This window comes from Choloepus didactylus, chromosome 18 (genome assembly GCF_015220235.1).
Source record: "Choloepus didactylus isolate mChoDid1 chromosome 18, mChoDid1.pri, whole genome shotgun sequence".
In the NCBI taxonomy this organism is placed as follows: domain Eukaryota; kingdom Metazoa; phylum Chordata; class Mammalia; order Pilosa; family Megalonychidae; genus Choloepus; species Choloepus didactylus.
In genome coordinates this window covers 28,314,705-28,342,638 of record NC_051324.1, presented here as the reverse complement: position 1 = coordinate 28,342,638, position 27,934 = coordinate 28,314,705, and the positions used below count along the sequence as shown (strand labels likewise).

General features: G+C 35.3%; 1 protein-coding gene across 14 annotated transcripts; it reads right to left on the bottom strand.

Annotated features, from left to right (window-relative positions):
• Positions 1–31: 31 nt before the first annotated feature.
• ZNF207 (zinc finger protein 207) lies at positions 32–27,934 on the bottom strand. 14 transcript variants are annotated; one of them, XR_005212760.1, is made up of 15 exons: positions 27,754–27,932; positions 26,253–26,379; positions 21,266–21,404; positions 20,510–20,680; positions 20,309–20,384; positions 19,766–19,813; positions 18,614–18,684; positions 15,539–15,696; positions 13,918–14,010; positions 12,656–12,898; positions 10,991–11,150; positions 10,657–10,840; positions 7,532–7,586; positions 3,540–3,618; positions 32–2,409 (listed from the first exon to the last, which is right to left on the bottom strand). XR_005212760.1 is itself a non-coding variant. In XM_037809828.1 (13 exons), the coding sequence occupies exons 1-12, from the start codon at positions 27,792–27,794 to the stop codon at positions 10,680–10,682; spliced, it is 1,488 nt and encodes a 495-aa protein (XP_037665756.1). In that variant the 5' UTR covers positions 27,795–27,932; the 3' UTR covers positions 9,984–10,438; positions 10,657–10,679. The 14 variants fall into 14 exon arrangements, 9 of the variants coding, with proteins under 9 accessions (XP_037665756.1, XP_037665758.1, XP_037665755.1 ...); XR_005212761.1 differs by having other exon boundaries at positions 3,553–3,618; XR_005212757.1 differs by having other exon boundaries at positions 32–3,618.

Here is a 27,934-nt window from a genome sequence, read left to right as displayed (position 1 = left end):
ATACAATGAATAAAATGGGCTCAGACAAGTATTATAAATAATGAATGAAAAATTTTATTCATCTCTGTAGGTAACAGGCACTCAACGTTTCATTAATGAACGGTCAACCATCACCTTGGAACAAAAAAGCTTTCTTGCAATAATGCAGAAACAAAATAAATCTTCTGAAAATTGCTTCAGATATAATACCATTTAAAAAATAGCAGTTTTGGCTTTCTTAAAAGCTAGACCAACTCCTTCAAAAAGAAACAAAAAAACCCTGTGCCTTTTCAGAGCTATCATCAATTACATGACTATATATACTAAGGAACATTCATCCTCCCCCCAAACACCACCAGACTAAAACTAGGAATATACACTATAAACATGGTTCTTGGTTCTGTTTTTCTTTTACACTAGCTTTGAGCTATTTAATCATGCGATGTGATACATCAAAATGACAAGATGCATTAATATGTATTACTTCTGTAAGAAAACTTTATTTTAAAATAAAACCCCACAAAAACCCAAGTAATAATTACCAGTTTTAATGTTGGTAAATTTTTAAAGTTGGTATTTAATTACTTTAAACCACTAAACCACCCACCCACCCCTGCAAATACAGTGCTAAAATGAAGCCTGCAAACCATACTTGAGGGACAAGGCCCCTCTTTCCTACAACCCTTTGAGATCTTGTACTGTGCTTCACAAAATAAGGTTAGGCTATATGGAAAAGAAATGGACATATTCCTTAGAAATAAATTATCGTCCCTGATGCAGCAATTAAACTCTCTTCACTTTTTAACTACATTTATTATCTTTCTAGTCAATATTTACTGTTCACACAATGTCCCAGAGAAAGGGAGGAGGGGCTTGACTCCAAATTTCATTACCCTTTCTCCCCTCCCTTAATTTAAAAAGCACTGTTACCATGTAAATCAAGTGTTGGCTTTATGCCATTTATTATTATACACGGATTTCTACACTATTACAGAAAGGGCACAAGGATCTCTTTTTCTATTTTTGATCAGCTGCCTATTATCAGTTTCAACTGAAGCTGAAAAACAGAAGGCTCAAATAAACTGAAAGTCATCACTGGCTTTTAAAAGGGGACATTTAAATAGTTCTTCTTGAAGATATTTTCTTTAACAGCCACTTATTTCTACCCTGAAAAAAGCTTGAAATATAAAATTAGTACTTTGAGCACTAAAAAGAAAACAAACCAGACAAAGAGTAAAGTATGTTTCAATTTAATCATTGTGCACACAAATCTGTAAAAATACTAGACACACATACACCAAGTTGCAAAGGAGATTCAAGAATTACCGCTCAATTCTAAGTAATACCTTAAACTATGGCAATCTGGTTCTTTACTCTCATCACCATTACATGCATTGAAAATTACATACTTACCAATTTTTCACTGTTTATCTCTGCTAGGAAAGGACACAGTTCCTTAGAAATTTACTTCATTTTAAACTGAGACATAAATCGAGGGTCCATACTTTGTTTAGTGCTTATCTAGAAGAATACATTACCATGTCACATACTCAGATATCACTTTTCAGATTATAGAAGACTCCCATGGCTCAGTATATACTAAAAAGCATCAGTTGTTCATTACTGGTTCACAAAGATCAAAGGAGAAAATACAATGTGAAAACACTCTGCACACATAAGAGGCTAAGATATGACTAAGAAATCCATGTATTATACTGAGGGAAGGTTTAAAAAAAAAAAAACCCATTACAAATAAACTCAGAAGCTAATTTATACTGATGTACATACTCCCTGGAATCAGTATTTCTAACCTAAATATTTCATGCAGGTTGAGAGTGATTTAATAAATCCACTTGAAAATTTCAAGCTACAAGAGAACCTGTAAGCAAATGGTATGCATGACCAATTTAGGTAAGCCCTAACTTAATCCTCAGCTAACTGCTCATGGATCACTGAAAGAGCTTCAACAAGAACAACAGAAATAAATTCTGGCATTTTATTTCTACAATGTGGGCACCAAAAGCATTGAGAAAAATTTATGGCTGTCAACTAAAAAGAAAATCTTAAGCTTAAAAAAAAAATCTGAATGCTAGACAGTTTTGAGTAAAAGAACATTTTCCCCATTTCACCAAAACGACATAACTTAAGTGTTCAAAGTTTTTTAAGTTAGAAAAAAGCAAACCAGGATTAGCGAAGAAATGTCAGGCAATAAACTAATCACCCTCCTAATATTCCTGGTTCAAGTAAAATCCAGAGATGCAGAAATTCAGATTTTTCACTTTGATAAGTGTCTCATTTCAAGTTAATTTTTAAAGGTAAAATTACAATATATAAAAGTATAAAGTAGTACTCACCAGAAAGGCAGCTTTAGAGATGGTTTTAAGGAAAACCATTTCCGCTGTATCTACGCCATTTCTTATACAGATTAAACTGTGAAAGGCAATGAAACTTAAGCCCTAGTTTAAAAAAACTAGATATCTTGTAAGATGTATTTTATTAGTTGATAAATCTAGATTTTTAACGGAACACATGACTTCTGTATGAAATAATGTTAAGATAGTCTGTTCTTGGTGGTTAATCACCATCTCAGTTTAACAGGAGTACAAGATCAGCTAGTTCTAGGACCAGATCATCGCAAATCAATAATACTCAAGGTGAAAAGGAGGTAGCTAGGCATCATAGCAAATGCTACAGTTTGGAAGAATGGTTCAGGCTTGAAGAAATTAAGTTATATGGTTGACTCATTGTTTTAAGTTTTATCAACATAGAAATACAATATTTAAGGTCAAAGGAAATCTCTCAAGGATGGGTCAAAATAACACTGAATTTTGGTAGAATGAGAAATTACAATAGAATTTTTAATACATCTTCTACAACCCCTATTAAGTTCCCACTGCACCTCCAAAAGATTATATGAAGAATTTGTCTAGATTTCTTGATGTGTAATCTCCATTCATTTGAATATTTAAAAATAAGGTTTGTTATTATTTATTAAAATGAACCCATAGTGGTACACCAACAAACTAAGTTTACAAAAAAAAGGTGAAAAAAATTAGTGCTTATTTACAGCAAGAGTTACTAAAATCATTTAAGAAAAAGCAGTATAAAAACATTTTCTAACTTGACTACATAATTTCATCATTGCTAGAGGTGAGGAAACTTGCCCTTTTTCTTAGGTTAATTCAAACTGTAAAAAAAATTAAAAGGTGACTAGTAGAACCACCATGGAATGGCTTAAGTAAAAGATGGACCCAAAGCCCTGGACTGCATATTATATATCAACATGGGCAGCCAATCCAAACTTTCATTCTCTTTTCCTTTTAAGTATAACATGGCTATTTTGGTTCAACCACTACCAGGCAATAAAGGAGCAGTATTAAACCTTTATAACTGAAGATAGCAAGCCTAGAGCTGCTTTGGCCCAAGTATTGTGTGTTTGGACGTGTCCAATGGGTCTGTTACTGTTTATACTTACATTTAAGTTAACTGCACAGCTCTCTTCCTTTGGTGGTTATATGGATATGTTTGAAAAAAAAAAAATAGGAACATCAGGTACTTACAGATTAAACTAACCTGTACTGGCAGGGCTGTGGGATTTTTCTTCTCTACCAGTAAGTAGCAAATGCTGAAATTCTGCTGCTAGTTAACAAAAACACAAATTGTATTAAACTGAGGAGTTCAATCCATAGTTTAAAAATCAATTTGCATTCAATTTCCTCAGAGCCTGATATTAATACATTTAAAATTTTTTCCTAAGTCTAACAAAGTTACCTTACATTGGCTATTAAATTTAGAGTGACCTTATGAGAATGAATTAATAACACTGAATATTTCTTGGAGGTGTCTCAATTTTAATTACTATATATTTCAATATATGAATCATGATGCAAATTTTGGTTTACTCTCAAAAGGGGTGGGAGGGGATGCACCTATTACACATCATAATCTCTTAAGATACACACACACCCCATGGAAGCAAGCAATTTTTAATAACTTTTAATCTAATTTTCAAAAATTGATTTTCTTACAGTAGAGATTTTCAATTCAGAAAAGCATGGGTTTAAAGGAAAAATCTATTGCTTCTCCTGAAACTACACTAACCAGCTAATAGCTAAAAAGGAAACTGTGCTCAATTACTAGATGCCATATTATTTCTCTAACTCAAACTTATAGGAACTTTTTAATAACTCTTCCTTTGGTCCACTTAGGCAGCCATGTTTTATTATTAGTAGAGACTGGGAAATGATTCTGAAAATCTTTGGTTGTTCTCTGATTAATTAAGACTGCTTAACTATTTATGAATAAAATGGAAAGAATACGCTACACTAAAAAGAATGATCTGGCAAAACCTCAATTACAGATGCAATCCAGCAGCAGGAACTGTTATCTTTGGTTACATTTCTCAAGTCTAAAAATGCCTCTCCTTCAAATAACCACTATAAATTTGTTTTAAAAACCAATTTGAATACTCAGGATCTTTGTGTAAACTGGGGGAAACATCATTCTTCATTTTTATCTAAGTTGGGCACCAGTGAACTTCATTGCCAGTTCTTCAAAATTCTCCTTCCATTAACCAATGCTTGTGAAGGCATACATACAGAAACAAGTAACTCAGGATTGTTTTACCATAACAATGGTAAAACCCCAGACATTTGTAACCACACCAGAGGGCTTGGAGAATGCCAATGAAGGACTTCACCTTTTTACAAACACAGCATCATACAAACCGCTGACTAAACACTTAGCACATGTGTGAAGCTGTGCCATATCACAATCTTACACATCATTACAACATTTAGAATTTACAGGCGGGGGTCTTCAAGAAGTTAATGTTGTCAAATCAAAACATACACATATATCCTCATAATATAGCCAGTAATTATGGGTCCTAAAGAACCTAAGCATGAAAGGTTCCACTAATGAGCCAGTCTTGATTTATGATACATTTGCTCCAAATAGTTTAGTTTCGGTAAAGATTTCTCTTTTCAGTCTCTAATTTATGCCTTAAAATGACTTACATTCTGCTTAGTAAAATCAAGATATTTTCCCCCGAGAATACATCAGATTAACTGAACAGATTTGGAGAGATTTTCAAAATCATTTTGCATCAAACTATTATTTTTCCATAAGCGGGAAGAATACAAAAAGCTCCTCCTTTTAAGGCCAAAAATTATGAAAAAAGTATAGAGCCCAAAGCAGGAAAGAGAGTACTAAAGAAATCTAGTTTTTTAAAATGTTACTTTCAAACAATCCATTTCCCAACAAAAAAATGCAAAGAACATATTAAAAGATGGTTATTTTAGGGCTTAAACACCTGAAAAAGTTGGTAACATGGAAAGTATTAGGGAGCTCGAGTTGAAGTCCTGCTTTCCCCACTACCTATGCATTACTTTGAATTAGATCCATGTTAGGAGATAGCTAAGGGCTTAAGATATTAGTAGTTTTGAGAATTCATTAATAATAAAATTGTGAGTATCTATTATGTGCATGACACTATGTACAACATCCTATTTTGTAAAAGAAATACTTATTTTGCCAAGAAACATCAAGTCACATGATTTCTATGCTATAAAAACAAAAGGCTATTATTAAAGTGATTGGGAAAGTCATACAATAGCCAGCTGTATATAACTGGGGGAGTGTTTCTAAACAAAAACCTGCCTTCAAGTCATTTATCTTTAGTAATTGTAAAACCAAGGACAAAAATGCATGCCTTCTTTTAACAGAATCCTTCCTTTTAGAAGACTTTTCTATAGAAGTTACAGTAAGAGAAAACCAGTTTCATTTTCGTATAAACTACAAAGGTTATCCTATATTAGGCAGGTAAATGCCACCCTTTTAAAAAGACATACCAAATTTATACAGAATTTTAGGGTACATGTTTAATATTTCTCTATGCCCCTAGTTAAGACAAGTGTTATGCTTAGTTGAAATGTCTACTTTTATCAGTTACCCAAACAAAATTTTATCTCAGTAAAAAAGTGACTTCAATGTGTCCTTTCATTTATGTAGTTTTACCAGTGGGCATATGGACACCTGAAGATCAAGTAATTCTCAAAATCTTATTTGTCTGAATCATAGAACTAGAAAGTATCAAAGGAAGTACATCTTAAATTAGACAGCTATACTACCTTAAACAAATTATGCCACTCTTAGAAAATCCTCCCCAAACCCAGTACTCAAGCAGATAAAAGACTATTTAAATTATAATTATTTCAATTATCACAACTGGAATCAGTACAAGTAGCTTCAAGAGACTTCTGTGTATTAGGGGATGGTAGGTGCAATAAAACACAGATCAATATTAAGGAGGCTTGAAATGAGTAATTACTGAGTAGGTTGTAAAATATTCCAATGAAATATTTTGTTATGGAAGCAACAAAATTTTTTAAATACTAAAATCCGTCTTTTAATGATAATTATTCAGCTACAGTGAAAAGCAAATGTTCTAATTCAACAGGTCAAAATCTGGACTTCATCGCATATTTTTTCTTTATGCTTCCAAAAACTAAAACCATAGAAATACAACCCCAAGTTTGCTCAAGGATGTGCTACTTGTTAATTGCTATAGTTCAGAGAGAAATACCATCTGAATAAAATGGTGGTTTCAAACACGTTTTGGCCTCTCTTTCAATTTTCTCTTTCTTTACTCCCTCTATCACACACACTTACATGCAACTTTTCTCACCAAATAAAAGCAAACTTTAGTTGGAACAGAAGTGGACACTTTTCATGTGTGCGAATTCCATAAAATACTGTTCAGTAAAGCTGAAAATAACCTCAAAATAATCATACTGAAACAATAAATTAACATACTCATAATTCTACCCCACTACCCAAACTTCAGTTTGGCCTCTTGAAAATTAGTTACCTATCCTTACTGACAGGTTTGTAACACTCACATTTTTATTATCTTTTTTTTAAATCAAATGTGTAGTCTGTATCCATACACACCACACACACATACCCCACCTTCCCACTCTTCACAGGGCTCTACATTAACATTTGCTCTAATGTGGTGAGGTATGAAAATAATAAAAATATAAAATAAAGATTAAAAATCACAAGCATTTCCAGATGGCCTTTCAACCTTAATGTTCGATGCATAAGTTTGGGATCCAGAATGCAGAATTTAAACTTGTCCTTGAGGTTAAATTTAGAAGTTTGAGGAGAAAATAACTACTAGGATTTTCCTGGAAGTGAAGGTGAAAAATTTGAAGGAATCATTTCATGCCTTCAAATCAAGAATGTCGAATTTTGTCAATTTGCTCAAGCTCAATATAGTACAAGCTTTAATGAGGCTGTTAAATATAAATACTATTTAAGAGTAAATTACATAAAACTGCATATATCAAATTCTTGTTATGTTTATTAACACCACAGTCAAACATGAATATTAATATAGAGCCTCCTCTGAGAAAGATTATAAAAATCCTAAGTTTAATTAAATTTAGGGGCCTTCACCAAACTTGCTGCAAGTTTGGGGACATAAATATCCAACAGCCATAAAGCTGTGAAAGCCCCTATAAGGAATAAAATAAATCCCACTTGCCTCAGACTGAACAGGGCAACACTGAGACTCAGCCTCAGCCTGTCCTATGGCAGGGCTATAGGAAGAAGAAAATTTTAATTTTAGAAAAACGTTACCCAATTAATTTAAAAGACATGCATTAAAATTAAAAAAAAAAAAAAAATCCCAATGATCAAGCAAGCAAAGGAAAATGAGCACTTTTTTTTTTTACTTTTATCCACAATAATCCCATTCTGAGCCCCTATTCTACTTTTTTTTGTTGGGAAATCCTCCCCAACAACTAAGTTTAATTAAGCTAAATTCAATTTGTAACTCGATCAGTGGAATAGGAGTACACCTAAGAGTATTTTTCCCATATCTAACAGCAAATGTGTGAAAGATTACTAAAATATTTAAGTATTCCAAGTCCAGTGATAATGCCAGAAGCCACTCAAAAGTTGATCGTCACCTGCTGGTCATAAGGCAATGAAATCCACACAATAGAAGCTAGTGCCAGACAAAAAGTTTTTTTTTCCTAAAAAAGGCTTGGATGGAAGGTAGAGCCAAAGATGAAAGCCCTATCAATCTTACAACTTCCTTAATCATGGCAATTACAATATCTGCCTCAATATACCAAGTCCCAAAGTTGTCTTCTGTGAAGGCAGTTGCAGTTTACTTCAACCTAACTTCATCTGTTACTTAAGGAAGCGTAAGTCAAAGTAAGATTTAATTATTTCAATGTAATTTATTCCACTTACAATTTAACTACATTATGGACCCCAGAAGCAGTTAGGTAAAAAATATTTTCTAGAAGCTTAATTATGCTCTGATGCATGCACAAATTACACTTTAGCTATACCAAATGGGCACTACCCCTGAGCTATACACCTACAATATACAGATAATGGGGTATTGAGCTAACTTTTAATAATCAGAATTCCAACACTTACTTTTTTTTTTAAAAAAAAAAAAACAGTATTTCTCCCTTACGGTCTCCAAAAGCAACAAACTTGTTCTAAAATTTTGGTAATATTCACATAAAATGCAAATACAGCTTTGTATAATTCAGGTATAATTTGCAATTTGTTGACAAGCCTGTACATGAAATGCTTGAGAAACATTTCATTTGGGAAAGCATTTCCTACTAATCATGCTAAATTTCATCATGCCATTTTTTACCTTAGAGGATTTTTAACACAGGTTTTTCTTTAGCACTTTAGCAGGATGATAAATGTACCGCCAAAACTAAAACATTTAAATTAGTTCCAAAACTATTTGAGTACCCAGGCATTCCATGGGGGAAGAAATGTGGAATTTGACTGTTAACAGAAGGAATGCATTCTTGGTGATACTGGAGCTTCCTTTACAATGGAACCTTTTGCACCTCAATGGTACCAAAACAGGAGCTATAAAACCACTGGAGCATAACATCATTTAAAATAGCATTCAGCTTCATAATACTTGCAATGCTTTATTTAAATGTATGATTTTTACTCATCACTTACATATGGACTCTTTTTTGTGACTAAGACATATTTCAATTATATTTTCTTACAAGGTTCAAGTTTTTAAAAAAACAAATCTTCAGATTTCATGTCTTATAAATATACCTTCACACAAAGGTAATAAAGGAACGATACCATTTTCTTAAAATCCTTCACCTTTTATCAAGAAAAACTCAATTCGACTTTGTTATATTAATACTCATACTTTTATATGTAATTTGAGATTTATATAATCATAAAACTACCCTGAAAAAGATCAGAAAAATGGATGCCAAAAAGGTCAGCAAGAACTATATCGTAAAAGACTTGCAACATAAAATACTGAGTAACAGCAGCCATCTCTACAGAAGAGTTCTTTATAGGAACACAGTAACATTCAAATTTGTATAGATGAAAAGAATTAACACTAAAGCAACTTTAAGCTTAATAATAACAGAAGGTAGTTACATAATGAAATAAGGTAAATGTAACCTTCCAGGAATATAATGAAGTTAAAAACTGCTTATCTGTTAACCATCCTAATAGAGACATATTTAGATTCTCAACATTACACTGAGAAACTATACCAACCCATTAATAGCACAACAGTCTATTACTGCATGCACCTAAGCTTCTAGAACTATGCACCTGAAAAGCTTCTGAGGTCCACGCAGTATTGCAGTCTCAAAAATAATCAGAAGGAATCTCAAAAATAGAAGGAAATGAATGGGTCTGGCACTAGGCTCTAAACATCATCAGCCGGGAAGAAGTATTAAAGCTTACATTTTAGATATCTATAACATTTGACATGTATTGACACCATGGGAGGGAGGGGGTGTGGAGAGCATACATAATATAAAGAGTTCATACCCATTATGTAATGACTCATGTATCTAAGTTTCTCTGTCAACTGAAGCACTGACATAATTCTATATATACTATCCAGTTTATAACATGCAGCTAAGGAGCAACCTACAATTCAAAGACAGAATCCAACGATATATCAAATCTGAATTGATAACTATGAATTTTATTATTATGTGGACATCTACTGTGGCATGCATCTGTACAAACCTTTCAGGCAGTGGTCCACAGCTGGATTAAGAATAAAAAGGCATGAATTTTTCTCTCATTTTATTACAATGAAGTTTTAACAGTACAGAAAAGTCACATGACCTTGGTGGGTCAGATTTCTTAAACCCTGCAACATGAGGAACTCTAAATACATTAAATATTGTTACACATTCAGACTTCCAATGTACAGGTACTTGGAAACAGTTACAGCCCTCACCAAACTAAGTTGGGGACATGAAGTCCAACAGCATCTGAAATGCTGTGAAGGCATAACTTTACACATAGCAATGTAAGCTTACAGAACTTGCCTTTATTAAGGTGGTATGTTCATGTAATTCCAGCGCCTTCACAATTTAACGAACCATATTTACTATACTTCACTTCTAAAAACCTAGATGAAACATGAAAAAGAAGCCATACAGTATAAATTGCAACTTCAGGAAAAGTTCCTGCTTTATTATTCCAAATAATTTTTCCCATGTAAAATAAATGTCCAATAGTTCCTGGTATGTGGGAAGATTATGTTTGTTAAAGTCACAATGAAGCCTTAATTGACGGAAGCTTGGCTATATAAACAGCACAAGTTGAGAAAAGGTTTAATCTCCAAACCTATTAGACTGGATGAAGTAAGATCAGTAACGGCCACCTTGCGACATTACAGGAGGTCTCATTCCCATCGGAGGTCGAGGAGGCCCACCTTGGTAAGGGGGCACCATTGGTGGTCCCTGCCCATACGGTGGCATAGCACCAGGAAGGTAACCTGGCATGCCTTGATGATGACCACCATACTGACCTAAAAAACACATTTGAAACACAAGAAACACAGATTGAGCTGGTCAATGTTTTGTACCTTTAAATGCCAAGTATTTTGCAAATAAATCTAACATTTTATGTATACACTCGGAAAATTCACTAAATGCGATAAACATAAAAAGAATAATACCATGAGGCGGCATCGGGGGTCTCATTCCTTGTTGCTGTGGGATGCCTGGCTGTGGTGGCATCATACCTCCAATTGGTCCAACTGGCGGATTACCGATGGGGGCCTGTCCTGGTCGAGGGAGATTACGCTGATACTTAGGTAACTGTGCCCTTCTCTCTTCCTACGGAATAAAAATAAGCACCACATTAAAAACCTAATTGCAAAGAACTTCACTGGTACAAAGGCAAGCACCTATTTATATACAACAACCTTCTAGGAATTTTAAATTACTTCAGCAAGAAACCATCTAGTGAAGTGACATACGGTAGGTTAGCATAGGCTGGAGTGAAATAGTGACACATCCTAGAGTAATTTGGGCAGATATAAAAAATATATTTACAGCCTCCCCCTCCCCAGCCTCGAGGATCTGGGGGAAGGTGTGGATGTGTTGGACATCCTCACCTGGACTGGTGTTGATGTTGTCACAAACATTGGGACTGGCGGTTTGATGTGCTGAGCCCTCGAGCATGGGACTTGCCCTTATGAAGCTCATTACCACAAAGGAGAGTCTAAACTTGTATGTAATGGTGCCTAAGAGTCTCCCCCTGAGTACCTCTTTGTTGCTCAGATGTGGCCCTCTCTCTCTCTAACTGAGCCATCTCGACAGGTGAACTCGCTGCCCTCCCCCCTACGTGGGACCCGACTCCCAGGGGTGTAAATTTCCCTGGCAACGCAGAGCATTACTCCCAGGGATGAATGTGGACCCGGCATCGTGGGACTGAGAGTATCTTCCTGACCAAAAGGGGGATGCAAAATGAGACCAAATAGTTTCAGTGGCTGAGAGATTCCAAATGGAGTCGAGAGGTCACTCTGGTGGACATTCTTATGCACTATATAGATAACACCTCTTAGGCTTTAATGTATTGGAATAGCTAGAAGTAAATACCTGAAACTACCAAACTCCAACCCAGCAGTCTGGACTCCTGAAGACAATTATATAATAATGTAGATTACACGGGGTGACAGTGTGATTGTGAAGACCTTGTGGATCACACCCCCTTTATCTAGTGTATGGATGAGTAGAGGAATGGGGATAAAAACTAAAGGACAAATGGGGTGGGATGGGGGGATGATTTGGGTGTTCTTTTTTCACTTTTATTTTTTATTCTTGTTCTGGTTCTTTCTGATGTAAGGAAAATGTTCAGAGATAGATTGTGGCGATGAATGCATAACTATGTTATCATACTGTGGACAGTGGATTGTATATCATGGATGATTGTATGGTGTGTGAATGTATTTCAATAAAACTGAATTTAATAAAAAAAAAAAGAAACCATCTAGTGAAGAAGTTATTACTATTATCAAAATCATAAATATTAATTGTATTAATTATATGGACATCAAGGGATCTGCTTATATTCATTTCCTTCTCATTACTTCTTCAGTTAATACATGTTAATCCATGTCTAATAAAAATGATTTTTAAAAGGGGAAGAATCCAACTTACTAATCTAAGACCCATGCCGTCTATAATTAGTTTTTTTCCTCCCAAAATCAAAATGCTTATTAGTAAGGATTAAATCAGATCATAAGACCATCCTGAGTACAAATTAACAATTCTCAACCAGACAAGTTGCTACAACGGTTTTCAAACAAACCCTGCTAGTAAAACTGAAAACAACTTACCAGTGATATATCCTCATCTGGATGGATCAACTTACTGGTTGCACTGGTTGTTGTAAGTGTAGCAGGCTTACTTGTTATTGAAGTCACTGGTTTAGCTGCAGTGCTATTTGTTGTACTAGTGGTTGAAGCTGTAGACTGTGTATAAGCAGGGAATGTAGGCTTTGGGGGTTCTGTAGTTGTTGCAGGGGTACTATTTAAGGGCTTGAAATCTGTACCAACAGGTCCTTGAACAGCTGCCTGAGCCTGTAAAACACAATCCTTCATCAACAAAACTTCAAATCCCAAAACTGCTGAGTATATCTACTAGCAGGTTAACTTAAAAATAAGACATCAACATTAAATAAAGGACTCAAACTTTAAATGAAATCAGAACAAAGTTAACACACGATAAACATTCCATAAAATTCAAGATAACCCATGAGAATATCAAAAGACGCCAGGTTCAAGTCACATCTAAAACATAGCAATGGAAACAAGTAAAACTGCATCTGTAACTTGTCAGATGTATTCTCCACCTCCTCACCAAAAATTTAGTATACAAAGCTTTGTATTTATTCCAAATTGATGAAATATAGAACAGAATAGCATGTATTCTATTTTTACCATTCTAAATTAGTTGTTTGAAGTAATTAATCCACCAAGCAGCTCTAAAAAATGTTAAAAACTACAGAATATGGGATGTTTGGATTAACTCCAGTTACCAAGAATGGCATTAACAGTTAGTAGCAGTGGTAATATACTAAAGATATGTCCTTTAGAGCAATTCTTTACATAGTAAAGCAATGCCCTCAAATTAACAAAGCTAGATGATTACTGCAGACGAGAGTTAATTTAGCAGGAGCTTTTAAGTAAAGTTACCAGTAATAAATGTTACTTTTCTTTATACCAAACATCTGAAACATGTAGACAAGGCTACCTTTAGAACCAAATGAAGAGTACTAAATTTCCTTACGTTAAATGTGATGCATTAAATAGCATAAATCAAAAATAGCTTAATCATGCATCAGACTAACCATTGGCCACTCCAACGCATTTACTGCTTACATGCTTTTAACCCTTTAGAACTATAAAAATTTGGGTTACTTTTTTTTTCTGTTACTATGAATTCAAAATTTCAAATACTATTTGATTTACAGACCACTCATTTTACTTTAAAATTTTTAAACAATATATTTTTGGGAAAAATTTTGTTTTTAAGCAAGGTCCAAAGGGTTAAATTATAAAGCCATTTTAACAAATTTAAACTGCAACTTCCTGCGTACTTGTGCTGTGCTAGGAAACAGAGCTTTAGAAGATGCAGACAGACTTTCTGAATTGGATGAAGCTGTACTTGAGCTTGTTACAGGTGTCCCCATCTGTAGCATAAAAGAAAGGAAACAATGAAAAGTCTCCAAACAAATGGGTAAAAATAAGCCATGTGGTAGACTTTTTTATAACTAAAGATTGCATTTTTGTAAATGCAAGATTTAATGCAACCATATCTGGTTATTTAAAGAGGCAGGCAATTAATGCATTTATAATAAACAAAGTGATACTCATGGGCCTCAAAAATTAAAAATCATATGCCAGTAAGCCTAGTTAACCAGTTTCATTTTTAAAAATGTGCTCTGAGTTATTTCACAAATACCTTAAATTGAGAATAAGGATGCTTTATTGTTGACACTTCAATCCAATTCTGTATCAATGACTCTACAAAAGATTTTTGCTCTCAGTTTAAAATCTCTCAATAAATAAAAAATCCCTCCCCATCTCAAAAACTTCAGCTTAAAGGGCACTTAATGGTAATATTTATAATTTAGCAGCCAAAACCAGAAAAAAGATATTGAAAAAAGTAAATACCTAAGGAATAATCCAAATAAGAAAATAAAAATAAAATACAATCTGATCTTCCAAAGGCTGTAAAAACACCTGCTTAATTGTGAATGAAACTGGAGGGGGAATAAAAAAGCAAAGGTTTCAACAATTACATGCAAACTATATTTAATGGAACCATTTTGTTTTCTGAGTCTTGAAAAAAAGACCAGACCAGTAGGCAATTATAACTGTGACTACATCAAAAGCCATTCAATTATGCCCTTTGCAGCAAGAAGTGAAACACTGTAGTTTTTCACTGTTTTAAACTCAAGTAAGAGCCCACCAAATGATTTGCTAAGGTTTTAAGTATTTTCTCCTTGGCTTTGGTCTTATGCCACTCATAGTTCAACAGATAACGGAGGACCTCCAAACACCATCATGTATTTAAGTCCCCAGAAATTAAACTTTCATTTCTAAAACTAAGAGTAACCAGAGTTCACAACTGTAACCAGAGTTCACAACTGTGAAAAAGTAACATGCTATCTCTGGCTCCATTCAATTTTTTTGAGTAGAGGAAACAAATCCGTGGAAGATAGGCTACTTCTTAGTATAAAACTGACCCATGCCAGAACCCATGAATCTTGAAGACGATTGTATAAAAATATAGCTTATGAGGGGTGACAATGTGATTGGGAAAGCCATATGGATCACACTCCCCTTTGTCCACTGTATGGATGAATGAGTAGAAAAATGGGGGCAAAAAAAAAAAAAAAAGGCACCCAGCATTTTTTTACTTCAATTGTTTTTTCACTTTAATTTTTATTATTATTATTTTTGTGTGTGTAGTAATGAAAATGTTCAAAAATTAATTTTGGTGATGAACGCACAACTATATAATGGTACCATATAATGGTACTGCGAACAACTGAATATATGCTTTGTATGACTGCATGGTATGTGAACGTATCTCAATAAAAATGAATTAAAAAAAAAAAAAAAACTGACCTACAACAATTTCAAAGATTCCTGTCAACAACTGCACTTTACTTTTATGTATAAGTGCACTCCTGTTTCAAAATTTTACCTTACCTGTCCAGCACTGGGGAAAAGAGGCTTAGTAACCGGAGGCTGTGGAGCAGGAACTGCTGCTGTTGGTGCAGGTGGTCTATTAAGAATACCTGGCGCTGAAACAGCCTGTGCTTGAGTCATTGGAGGAATCCCAGGACGTGGAACAGGTGGGGGCATGCCTGTAAAGGAGAAATATGGAATGGCAAGGGACTGGGTTATTGAAATGCTTACATAAAAATTATTCTCAAAAAAATTTAATGTTAAAAAATCCCATATTAAAATTGCTTCTATACTGCAAAGTTAGCTAACTGCTGAACAACTCACTGATCGTTGTCCCTTACAACAATTTTGCCTCAAATTTTCCATCACACCATTTCCTTTCTCTTCAGAATTTTAGGAAATGCAAGATACCACTGGTCCAAGCAGCAATTAAACTTAACTATCGATTAAGCAAACCTTTTGAAATTTATGAAAATTATTCCAATCATCTACCAGAGCTATTTAAATGTTCCCTAACTCAAATGCAAATTACAGTAAAACCTTTAATAATATCATGACCCAAAAATTTGTTTCAGAAAGTTATTCCTTTAAGCACTTTACACAGTTTCCTAAAATGCAACACTAATGTATTCTTTAAAGTTTCTCAACATAATTTAAAACATACTGACTTCAGATTATCAAATGACTACCAATTATTATTCAGTATTCCTTTAATAAGTGCCTACAACTACCTCAGAGCATAATGTATGTGGAGCAATGTTTGCCTATACATTAATGGCTGTACTGGCAATGTTTTGAATTTTGTTGTTTATTTTTCCTGTGTTCTTTCACATCACCTATCCTTTGAGTACTTCTAAATCTGATATGGGTTACAAACCAACCGTTTTAGAATGTACTATTCCATATAAAAAGTTAAAACTCTAGAAAGTATAAATAGTATAAAATGCAAAGCAATAGGATTAATAAAGCCTCATGAAGGGCAACAGCCTCTTTAAGAACAACAATCAGATGCAGCCCCTTTCCCCATACTGTCAACACCCCCTTTTAATATAAACAAGTTAGGGTGCTCACTGTCTAGACACCCTTGAAGACGGAGAAAGAGATTACGTGAGAGGAAGGGGTAGCAACAAACAAGATTAAGATTTAACAAAAGTCTATGAATACTGAAACTTTATATAAATATATACACATATTTTTAGATGCTAGGGTACTGGAATAGCTGGAAGGAGGTAAATGACATGGTGAAACTGTAACCTATAACCTCCTTTGAAATCTGCTCTACAGCTCTTCATTGAACTGTGCTTTCAAAATCTTCACCTTTCTGTATATACCCTATATACTGTATAATAAGGAAAGAACTGAAACTATGGAACTGTAACCCCTAACAATTTTTCAAATTACCTATATAACTGCTTTTTGAGCTGTACATTGAAGGTTAACACCTTTCTGTATGCATGTTAATATTTTACAAGGGAAACAGCTAAAGTTGTAGAACTGTGACCCATGATATTCTTTGAAATTTACTGTCTACTTGTTAAATCATACTTTGAAGGACTCTGTAGCACACTTATTTGGCTAGCCAAATCCCTTTCACCACAATGTACCTACCCCTAGATGGCCTAAAAAGTTAAAAGTACTTCATTATTCAGGGTCTCTTGCAGCTAGGGAACCCATAAGACCTATTTCTGGCCAATGACATGTTAGGCATTAAGGACTTTCTGGGGAAGTTACTTTGCCCCCTAATAAAAGAACAGCAGCCTGCTGTTGGCCCTTTCCCCTTTCTTTCCTGAGTCATCTTGTAACCATTTAGTTACTAGAGGAGAAAAGCTAACAATAACAAAGTGGAAGTTAAAAAAGCATGGCTCTTTGACATCACTGAGCTACTGAACCACCCCATTTTTGGTCAATAGAGTTAATAAATGCTTACACTGTTTAACAGTTTGCTGATTTCTCTATTACCTGCAGTCTCAAATATTCCTAAGAAGTACACCACTCTTAGGTGTAGGAGCTTCAATACATAGGCTCTGTAAACTCATTTTGGTTTCTTTGAAGCCTATTATTTTTACTTGCTATCTCAAACTTTAAAAAGAGGTCCATCCGGTTGCTGCAAAGGAGAGGCTAGGCCTCCCTGTATTTGTGCCTAAGAGTCTCCTCCTGAATGCCTCTTTGTTGCTCAGATGTGGCCCTCTCTCTCTGGCTAAGCCAACTTGAAAGGTGAAATCACTGCCCTCCCCCCTACGTGGGATCAGACACCCAGGGAAGTGAATCTCCCTGGCAACGTGGAATATGACTCCCAGGGAGGAATGTAGACCTGGCACCGTGGGACGGAGAACATCTTCTTGACCAAAAGGGGGATGTGAAAGGAAATGAAATAAGCTTCAGTGGCAGAGAGATTCCAAAAGGAGCCGAGAGGTCACTCTGGTGGGCACTCTTATGCACACTTTAGACAACCCTTTTTAGGTTCTAAAGAATTGGGGTAGCTGGTGGTGGATACCTGAAACTATCAAACTACAACCCAGAACCCATGAATCTCGAAGACAGTTGTATAAAAATGTAGCTTATGAGGGGTGACAATGGGATTGGGAAAGCCATAAGGACCAAACACCACTTTGTCTAGTTTATGGATGGATGTGTAGAAAAGTAGGGGAAGGAAACAAACAGACAAAGGTACCCAGTGTTCTTTTTTACTTCAATTGCTCTTTTTCACTCTAATTATTATTCTTGTTATTTTTGTGTGTGTGCTAATGAAGGTGTCAGGGATTGATTTAGGTGATGAATGTACAACTATGTAATGGTACTGTAAACAATCGAAAGTACAATTTGTTTTGTATGACTGCGTGGTATGTGAATATATCTCAATAAAATGATGATTAAAAAAAAAAAAATCAATTAAAAAAAAAAAAAAAAAAAAAAAAAAAAAAAAAAAAAGAGGTCCATCACAATACTTCTCATGGTTTTAAATGAAGTCACTAACCTAGAGAAAATTTTGAATTACTTCCAACAATGATGAATTACATTCCAACATCTGCTGTCTAAACAACTTAAGATTAAAACCTGCCAATCATGGCAAAAAGAAAATTGGCTAACATTTCCTACCTGGAGGCATGCCAGGCATGAGAGGTGGTATTCCTGGTCCAGGTGGCATCATTCCACCCATTGGCATCATTCTATTAAAAAGCAAATTTCAAGAAACAAAGTAAGTAAGTTAATGATACAGACCATCATAAAATATTTTGACTAAAGCCTGAAACAACAATGGATAAGGAATTTGATTTCTAATATTAAAATCAATCAACCTGAAAGAACACACCACAGAATACAACAATCCTATCAAAATAACCCTCCAAAACCCAGCAAACCCAGCAAACCAGTAGAAGGAAAAAATGTCTTTGCTGACAACACATTTTAATACATTTAAAGTCACTGGGAATAAATATATACTCCTTAATGTGTATAAGAGAACTCATCTAAAATACATGTAACTGAAAAACAACTAACCACAGGCAAATCACTTTTTGTTTCACTTGGAAAAAATCCAGAGAATACAAATAAAGAGAAAAGAAACCTCTATTTTAGAATTGTCAGATTTTTCAAAAGAAACCTCTATTTCAGAATTGTCAGATTTTTCAAAAGGAAAATACTGAATGTACTTCCTTGAGGGGCAAGGAAAAACTACTACCACCAAAATTAAAAGTATTTCATAGGAAACTCATGTTGTCTAATAATTATTTAGAATAGCTACCTAGCACTAAATTGTGATTTAAATATACAACCCATACTTATTTCCTTCCCCTAAAAGAGTTCTTCAAATCAGTGTCCAATGCACTTAAAAAAATTACATATGTCAATTCTTGATTTAGATAATCAGAAGATTAACTTCTATATATCGATCTTATCCTAAGAAAATTCAATTACATTCTGTAATAGTAAAGGATATAAATTGGCAAAAACGTTTTTTTTTCCCCTTAAATTCCAATCCTTATTACCAAGTTCCATTATTTTTAGTAGATGGAGGAAAAACAGTTGTGCATTTAGAAAATGTTTTTTATTCGGGTCTATTACTATTTCCTCAGAGATGTTTTATTTCCCTTCTTTAAGAGACCTGTGTTATTCAGCTTGCAAATTTTAGAAGTTTTAGTAAGGAAGGTTAGAAAATTTCTGAAGTCAAGTGAATAGATACCATTAAACACACAAAAAAATGACATTATGATTATACCTCCTGGATTACGTTATGAATGAGATGCTTACATGTTTTCACCGCAAAATGACTGGGTGTATTTTCGCTGATGATGCAATCTGTGAAAATGTATGACAAAATCAAAATCTAACTGTGATTTTCAAAATACAGTGGGAAAGTGTATTGTATACCTCTCATATCCAACAATATTTAAGTAAAAGTGATGGTCACAGGCCCCTCATATTCATTTTAATTCCTGACGCTTTGACAAAACATTTACAGAGTCTGCTTCTTGTCATAAACACAAAAATGTCATGGATAGTTCTGAATCTCAGAAATTCAAATCTACAACCAACTACTTTAATTACAACAAACGCAATCGAAGTAGATGGTTGCCTACATAAATCCTAAAATTTTAGAAATCCATTCTCTTCAGAGGCAAATTTATATTCCTTAAATTTATTGGTAGACCCCTTCATTTGGCAAGTTTAAGACTTACAGAGCCCATACCTTTCATAAGCAAAAATCACGAAGTAATATTTAATTTACATAATACACAGGTTGAAAAAGACCATTACTAGGCACAAGCCTACAAGCCAATTAAAAGTTCTTACCCAGGTGGCATGCCTGGCATAACTGGTGGCATTCCTGGCATCAGAGGAGGAACACCTGGCATTAATGGAGGTATGCCTATAAAGCAGAAATCAAACAACAAAAAAATCACAAATTATTATCAAAGGATTTGAAGAAATGCTACTTCTACATTGTAGCAAAAAAATCCTAAGAATGTTAAATTTTAAGAAACCTTGTGTTACCTGGAGGCATTCCTGGTGCTCCTGGAACTGGTGGCAGTCCTGGCTGCGCCATTGGGGGAATATAACCTTGTTGAGGCTGAACAGGCTGTGGTTGAAATGAAGTTGAAGCTGCAGAATCGTCATCATCATATTCATCAGAATCATCTTGTTGCTTCTTTTTCTGACTCTCTGCTAAAAGAGTTTTATTTTTTTCCACAGAGTAAAACAAAAAGAAACAAACCTAGGAAGTTTTTAACATTCAACACCTTAAAACCATTTCAGTGCAATTAACTCCTAAGATTTTCCTTCCAAAACTTCAGTTAACAACCTTTCCTATTTTTAAAATATGCTTTCAATCTATTGTAAGCTATATTTTACTTATAAGAGGTAAAATAATTATCCTAAGTCAGTTTTATTTAAAAGGTAAACTTTACAAAGCCTTTCAAAACAAAAAATTTCATAAGTGAATAATAACAGCTCTTTATCATCTGGACACAGCATATGGTTTCAAATTCCAAGCAAACATGAGTTCTAAAAATTCTACAACTATCAGTGACTACATAATCAAAGCAAAAAGCTAACTTCATTTCTGAAAGCCTCAACATTTGCTAATTCCATGTGGAATGTGTGACCCAAACAGTATTGCATCTATATAACTTGGACATTAAGAAACACTCAAAATTGAATTCTGAATAAATTTTCTATCTATTAAATTTACACTTGAAAGTAGTGGTTAATTTCTCTCTGAAGTCAAAGAGCATATATCATAGTCTATACCTTGTGTTTTCTGTTCAAGAAGTCGTCGTCTTTCGTCCATGTCCTTTTCTGGAATACCTTCCATACCATATATTTCCAACTCTATGTCTGTTCTCCCAGGTATTGCATTTGGTACAGCATCTATTGTCTCCTTATGCACCTACACATTAAAGAAGAACCACAATTTCATAAAAAGTCTCTTCAAAAACTAATTTCAAATTACTTAGAGGACATTTGGTGTTAAGAATTTTTAAATGACTGATTCTTTTAAAAAAGTGATTCATCCCCCAGTTTTGACACTCAGTAGCTATGTGACATTGGATGAGTCATCTGACCTCTCTAAGCCTCAGTATACTCCACCTATGTAGGTACCTATCTTTTTGGTTTATTTTTAGGGAAATAAAATGGTGTATATAAAAAGCACCTGTCAGGATACCTAACAACAGAGTATGGGCTCAATACATATTATTTCAAGTTTACCATAAAACCTTGCCTATTCAAATTATTAGCAACAAACTAGTAGCCCCATACAAAGCAGAGACGTTTCAAGTCTGAATTACTTGAGGCACTTAATATTTCCGCAAGAGTGTTCTTGCCAGTCTCTCTGTATTTGGTAGATCACAGAGGAAAGAGGTTCTTAAGAGGTTTATTGTAAAACACTGGGAATGAGGGAAATTTTCTCACTGTATGATTTCACTACATCAAACATTACTAATTAAACCTGGATTTCACTTCCTATTCAAAGTTCCATGTAATTACGGTGTTTGAATAAACTGACTGTACAACTTTAGTGTGCTACAGAAAACACAGATCCTGCATCAAATAAACACCTCTTCCCTTGGTCTCACACAGAAGTTGAAGTTTTAAAACATGCTCAATATCATCCTTTACCCTTTGGTCTGATTTGCCTTAGTCCTAACCAGATCTGCTTCATTCATATCACTAATTGAGGTATTAATTCTTTTTCAGCCTTTTTAGCAGTTGCCGTATGAGGTAATAACTGACATTCATAGCTGCCAAGCTCTAGCTCTGAGTTTCAAGTGTCACACAGATACCCAAAGTTCTAGAGACCAACCAGGTTATACATAAAGGGCTCAGCATCTCAGAACTTTAGAGATAACCATTACAACTTAGGAATACATGTGGGTGCTCTAAGAGCTTACAATCTAAGGACCATTACAATAAGCATTCCTGTAATAAGCTGTGCTCTAAGATTCAACTCTCAGAGTTTACACATTACAATTAGTCCATATTAGTGAGGCATTGTTTGTCTCTTCATTTCTGTTGTCCTTCACTCAAAATGCTGTCCAGATCCATTCACCCAGTTGCATGTCTCACAGCTCCATTCCTTCTTGCAGCCACTCAATAATTTTAGTGTATGTCCACATCACAGTTCACCATTCCACTCACTGATCAGCGTACCCCTAGGCCATCTCTATCCATTGCAAATCGTGAATACTGCTGCCATAAACACCATTGTGCAACCATCCATTCATGTCCCAGCTCTAAGATCTTCCAAGTATATACCCCATAATGCGGTTGCAGGACCTTATGGCACCCACATACTTAGCTTCTTGTGGAACCACCACACTGTCCTCCATAATTACATGGAGCTTTGAAGAGGAAGTGAGAGCTGGTAAGTTTGTACAGGTTAGTGTGAAATTCTGATATATCCCAAAGTAATCTGGGCAGAGTATGAGGTGGGAAGAATGCGGAAATGTTGGACTTCCCCAACTGGGTTGTTACTGGTGTTCCCGCAAACAAAGTGTGACTGTGTGATTGTAAATACCTCAGGGCTCACACTCTCTTTGTTCAGTGTATGGACAGATGAGTAGAAAAATGGGGACAAAAACTAAATGAAAAAGAGGGTGGGATGTGGGGATGGTATGTCTGGGGTGTTCTTTTTTATTTTTATTGAATTTTGGTGTTTTTTTTTGGTGCAAGAAGAATGTTTAAAAGTTGATTCTGGTGATGAATGCACAACTGTATCATGGTACTGTGAACAGCTGACTGGACACTGTGGATGACTGTAGGGTGTGTGAATATACCTCAACAAAACTATATCAAAAAAAAAAAGCAAAACCTGGATCATCTTTGCCATTATGTAAAATTCTTGTCAGTCTTGAGTCTCTTCAGCTAAAGTAATTCCCTCCTGGCTAGTCTATGTATTATGCCCAGACCATCAGCATCACCTGGAAACCTGCCAGAAATGCAAATTCTCAGGACCCACCCATGACCTACTGAATCAGCAAACTGTGATTCTGTTACATGTTCACGTTTGAGAATCACTATCTTAGGCTAATTACTTGAACACCCAAGCTACTTTTATGGAAAAACAGAAAGGCAATTAAAGAAAGCTAAGTGTTTTCTAAGAAATCTATCTCACTTAAACACATTTAAAAAACTGATACGCAAATCAAATTTTAAAAATATTTTAAGTTCTCATTAATCCTGAACAGCTGTTCCTTTTGTTTTTAGTAAGAGACCCATGGACAAAGCTACTCAAAAATTAACGTGGCATCCTGTTTCCTAAATTATGGGGGACTATTTTGCTATTTTTGATAAATGTGGATGAAATAATTCAGCATACATGTTTTATGAAAAAATACAGTAACATTCACATACATATTAGTCTTCACTATATTCCCAATTAAGGACAGGGATAAATATATGAATTTAAAGGAGCTGGGAAGAGGAGAAAATTAACATGATTCACTTAAAATCCCCCCAACTTTATGGTACAGCCAGCATCAGATTTCTCAGGCAAGCATTGATGAGATCTCCTGTGAACCATCTAACTTACTACTGGTCCTAGGTTTATCATCTATAAAATCGAAAGATGTATCTGATAGAACTACCAAGCCTACACCTCACAGTTGAGGAAAAAAAAGACCACATAAATAAAAAGTACTTAGTCAATTAAAGATGTTACTAACAGTTTCTCAACTAACCTTCTTCCAGCCCCAATCCTTTTCTCTTCTCTATAGCACAACTCCTTGAAAGAATGCCTCTACCTCCTCTTCCATTTTCTCTTGAAAACAGTCTCATCAGCCTCAGACTCTAAGAAATCAATCTTGACAAGTGACCAAAGACCTCCACTTCGACTAATCCAATCTCCATCCTCTTCCTACTTGACCTATCACCAGCATTTGATTGTTAAATAACTCTCACATTGAAACACAACTTCATTTGGCTTCAAGGGTATTCCTCTCTTGGTTTTCTTCAGTATCCTTGGATGGTTCCTTTTTATCTTCTGACCTCTGCATGTTAGAAGTGCCTCAAGGGCTGAATCCTTGTACCTCTTTTCTATCTACCCTCTACTCCCTAGGTTAAGGACATCATGACTTTAATAATCATCCTTATACTTTATCTCTAGCTCCAACATCTCCTAACTCCAGACTTATACATTCAACCATTTACTTGACCTTTCCATCTGTATATCCAACAGATCTTCTCAAAATTAACATACCAACAACTAAAAATTAGCATAAACTATCCTGATATTCTAATCTCTCCACCTATTCTTTCCACATCTCATACTCTTCAGGTCAAAAACCTTGGGGTCATCCTTAAAATCTCACTTTCTCATATCCCAGCAAACTCAGCCACTATCGCCTCTTGCCAAATCTCCTAACTGGTTTCAATGCACCCTGCAGTCTATTCTCAACTCTGCATTCAGAATGATCCTTTTAAAAAAAGTGTGCTAAAGCATCTTACACCTCTGTTCAAACTCTCCATTTCATTCAGAATTCTGCTCAAATGTCAGCTTCTCAACCAGGCATTATAAAACTATCCTGTGGTCCTCCTCATCCCTACCTAGTTCTAGTTCTCTTTTATCACTTATAGCCATGACACAAACTATTTACAAGTTATATTCCTCCACGACATAAACCTAAGCTCCACAACAGCAGAGATTTTTGTTTTACTCACTGCTATACCAAGTGCTTAAAACAGTGTCCAGCAGTGCTATCAAAAAGGGACATTCCGCCACAAGTGGAGATCTGTGCTATCCACTATAGTAACTAGCCACTAGCCACATGTGGCTGAGCACTTAAAATGTGGCTAATATCACTGAGGAACTGAATTTCAAATTTTATTTTAAGTAACCACATGTGACTAGTGGCTGCCAAACTGGCAGTGTGGGTCTAGAACGTAGTAGGCTTTCAAATATTTTTGAATGGTTATTAAATTGCTGTTAACGTAAAATAATTAGGAGTGAAAAGGCTCTACAAGCTTGTTAACGTAAAATAATTAGGAGTGAAAAGGCTCTACAAGCTTGTTTTTTTTAACATGGGGATGCAAGGCTTGTTTAATTTACCTCCCTTTCTCCCACCAATAATAGTTTCCAATGAACACAGATTGGCTCATCTCACACCTCTCTAGGGTCCAACTGAAAAAAAAAAAAAAACACAGGAAGCTTTGGGACTGGCAAAACTAGAATAATGCTGAAGGAGACCCACAGGTATTTATTAGACTTTAAAATGATAAAATTACAAAATTCTCTCTCTCCAAGAACCTAGAAACTATTAAATGAAACATAACATTGCCACTCCAAAAGAAGTTCATGGAATAAACTGAAGTAAGTCTAGCTCCAGGCTACAAATTATACCAAATAAATTCTTCAATGGCAGTGAGTAATGGCAGGTAATTATGTATTAATTCTTATATGATTAGAACTGGGCAGATTTTCCACAAAATTTAAAATCACTGAACCTCACACTCAGGAGATACTTTGTGATCTTAACCTAATTCTCAACAATCTAACCTAGGATGAAGATATTATCAATAGTTTAAAAATAAATACCGATATAAATTCTCCTTGAATTTAAAACATTTATCTTCTTGATGGCTATGGAACAGTTTTATTTTAAAGCTGACTAGCCACCTTATCTGGTCTTTTGCAATAAACAAAAATTACAGCTGTCAATGAGAAATTCAAGATTAGTCTTTCATATTGTTGCCAAATTACAAAAGGACAAAAATCTTAATACAGAAGAAAAACCTTTACCTGCATGCAGTGAATAGCTAAGCCAGGTCCTGTGTACAATTTCTTGTGACATATATGGCATTTAAAATGCTTTGCCTTTTGGTGCTGTATAAGGATCTTCTCATCATCAAAATCTCTATTACAATACCTAATCAACACTGTTAAGGTATAAAAATAGCACAATACTGGCACTCCCTGTAATAAAAACAATCATGAGAGAACAGAGGTAACATTAAAGTGTGGAAACAGCTAAAACTTCATAAAAATTCTCTTTATTATACAATTAGGGATTACACTTTGCCACGTGATTTCAATTCTCATTTCCCGGAAGCCCATGCTCTCCCTTGCCTCTCCCAAAGAACACATCTCAGTAATAAGCAACACTGTTGTTGTCAAATCCCGTGTGTTTAACCCTTCTTTTCTTCCATATGCCAATATTGACAAATTGTGGAGAGAAAAGTTGCAATGTTTAGAAATCCTACGTTTTTGTCACTGCAGAACTGGTTCATTGGGTACGATGAGAAAAATAATCGAAATATTAAGAATTTATCAATATTTACAATCTAAGACTAAGTTCACAATGACTAATAATAACAATTACATCCGAACAATCCATAAACTTGTTTCCAATTCCGTAAGAATTTATGTTGTCAAAGAATGCATTTAAACTTACAGATTGAGTTAAACCTATCGATAAAACTAAGAATTCTTCCTCAGAGTTTTTTAAAGCACATTAAAGAATTCATAACCGTATTTATAAACATGTAAAAATGCGGTTCTATAACGATTCGTTTCAGGGCACGAGAGAGTAAATAAAATTAATTTTAACATGAAGTATATTAACGCTTCCGGAAAAAGTATTAAAGAATGCCACATTTTATACAGATTTTTCCTTTCCAATTAGATAATCAATTTTTTAGTCTCAAAAGCTGAATAATAAGATACACGGAACTCCACCCTTTAAGAAAACGCTTCTTGAAGGAGTCTCCGGGTGAGACACGGAAGCTGTCTCTTCCCCACCCCAGCAAGAGAGAAAAAAAAAAAGAGGGGGTCTCAAAGCAGGGTTGACTAACTTGAGCCTTTACTAAACCAACTCAAAAAAAAGGGGGGAGGGGGACAGGAGACAGACGCTCCGAAAAGCTCTTTCCCAACACTCCATGGAGACAGCTTATTTTACGCAAGAGACTCTTTGTTGAATCGTCACCGAAACAACGGATTGGGGCAGTATAGTCCTTAAAAGATACTTGCTTCGGTGGAGGGGCCCAAGCCGCCCCCCAGTGGGCCAACATTCATCTCAAATATAGATCTTCCTGAGTCACGGAGTCCCACGAACCACAACTCCAGTGCCTCTCGCCTTAGAGACCCCATTTTCCAAGAAGTCTTCGCATACTCGATCCCGCCACCCACCTCCAGGCCTAGATACCAAACACTCCCCGCCACAGGCCAAAATCCAGGCCTCTAGTTCCAGTCACCAACAACCGGCGCCCACGCTCGGCCTCGACCTTAAACCGACAAAGGATATCAGCACCACGGCTTCAGCTGCTTCTTCTTCTTGCGCCCCATAATTGCGTTCTACCGATAAGCTAAAAGAGGGGAGAAAACCAGCACAAAAACGAGGCGAAAATCGCACACTTTTCCGGCCCAACGGCTACGACCGCGTCTCACAGGAAACAGACACAAAATGGCCGACAGCCTGGTTCGTT

Excerpts from the sequence above, each read along its gene's own strand:
- ZNF207 (XM_037809828.1), bottom strand. The coding sequence starts at position 27,794 with ATGGGGCGCAAGAAGAAGAAGCAGCTGAAGCCGTGGTGCTG. Across the intron at positions 14,011-15,538 it reads TTTTCCCCAGTGCTGGACAG|ATGGGGACACCTGTAACAAG; the intron begins GTAAGGTAAAAT and ends TTTATGCTACAG. Across the intron at positions 12,899-13,917 it reads TGTTTCCTAGCACAGCACAA|GCTCAGGCAGCTGTTCAAGG; the intron begins GTACGCAGGAAG and ends TGTGTTTTACAG.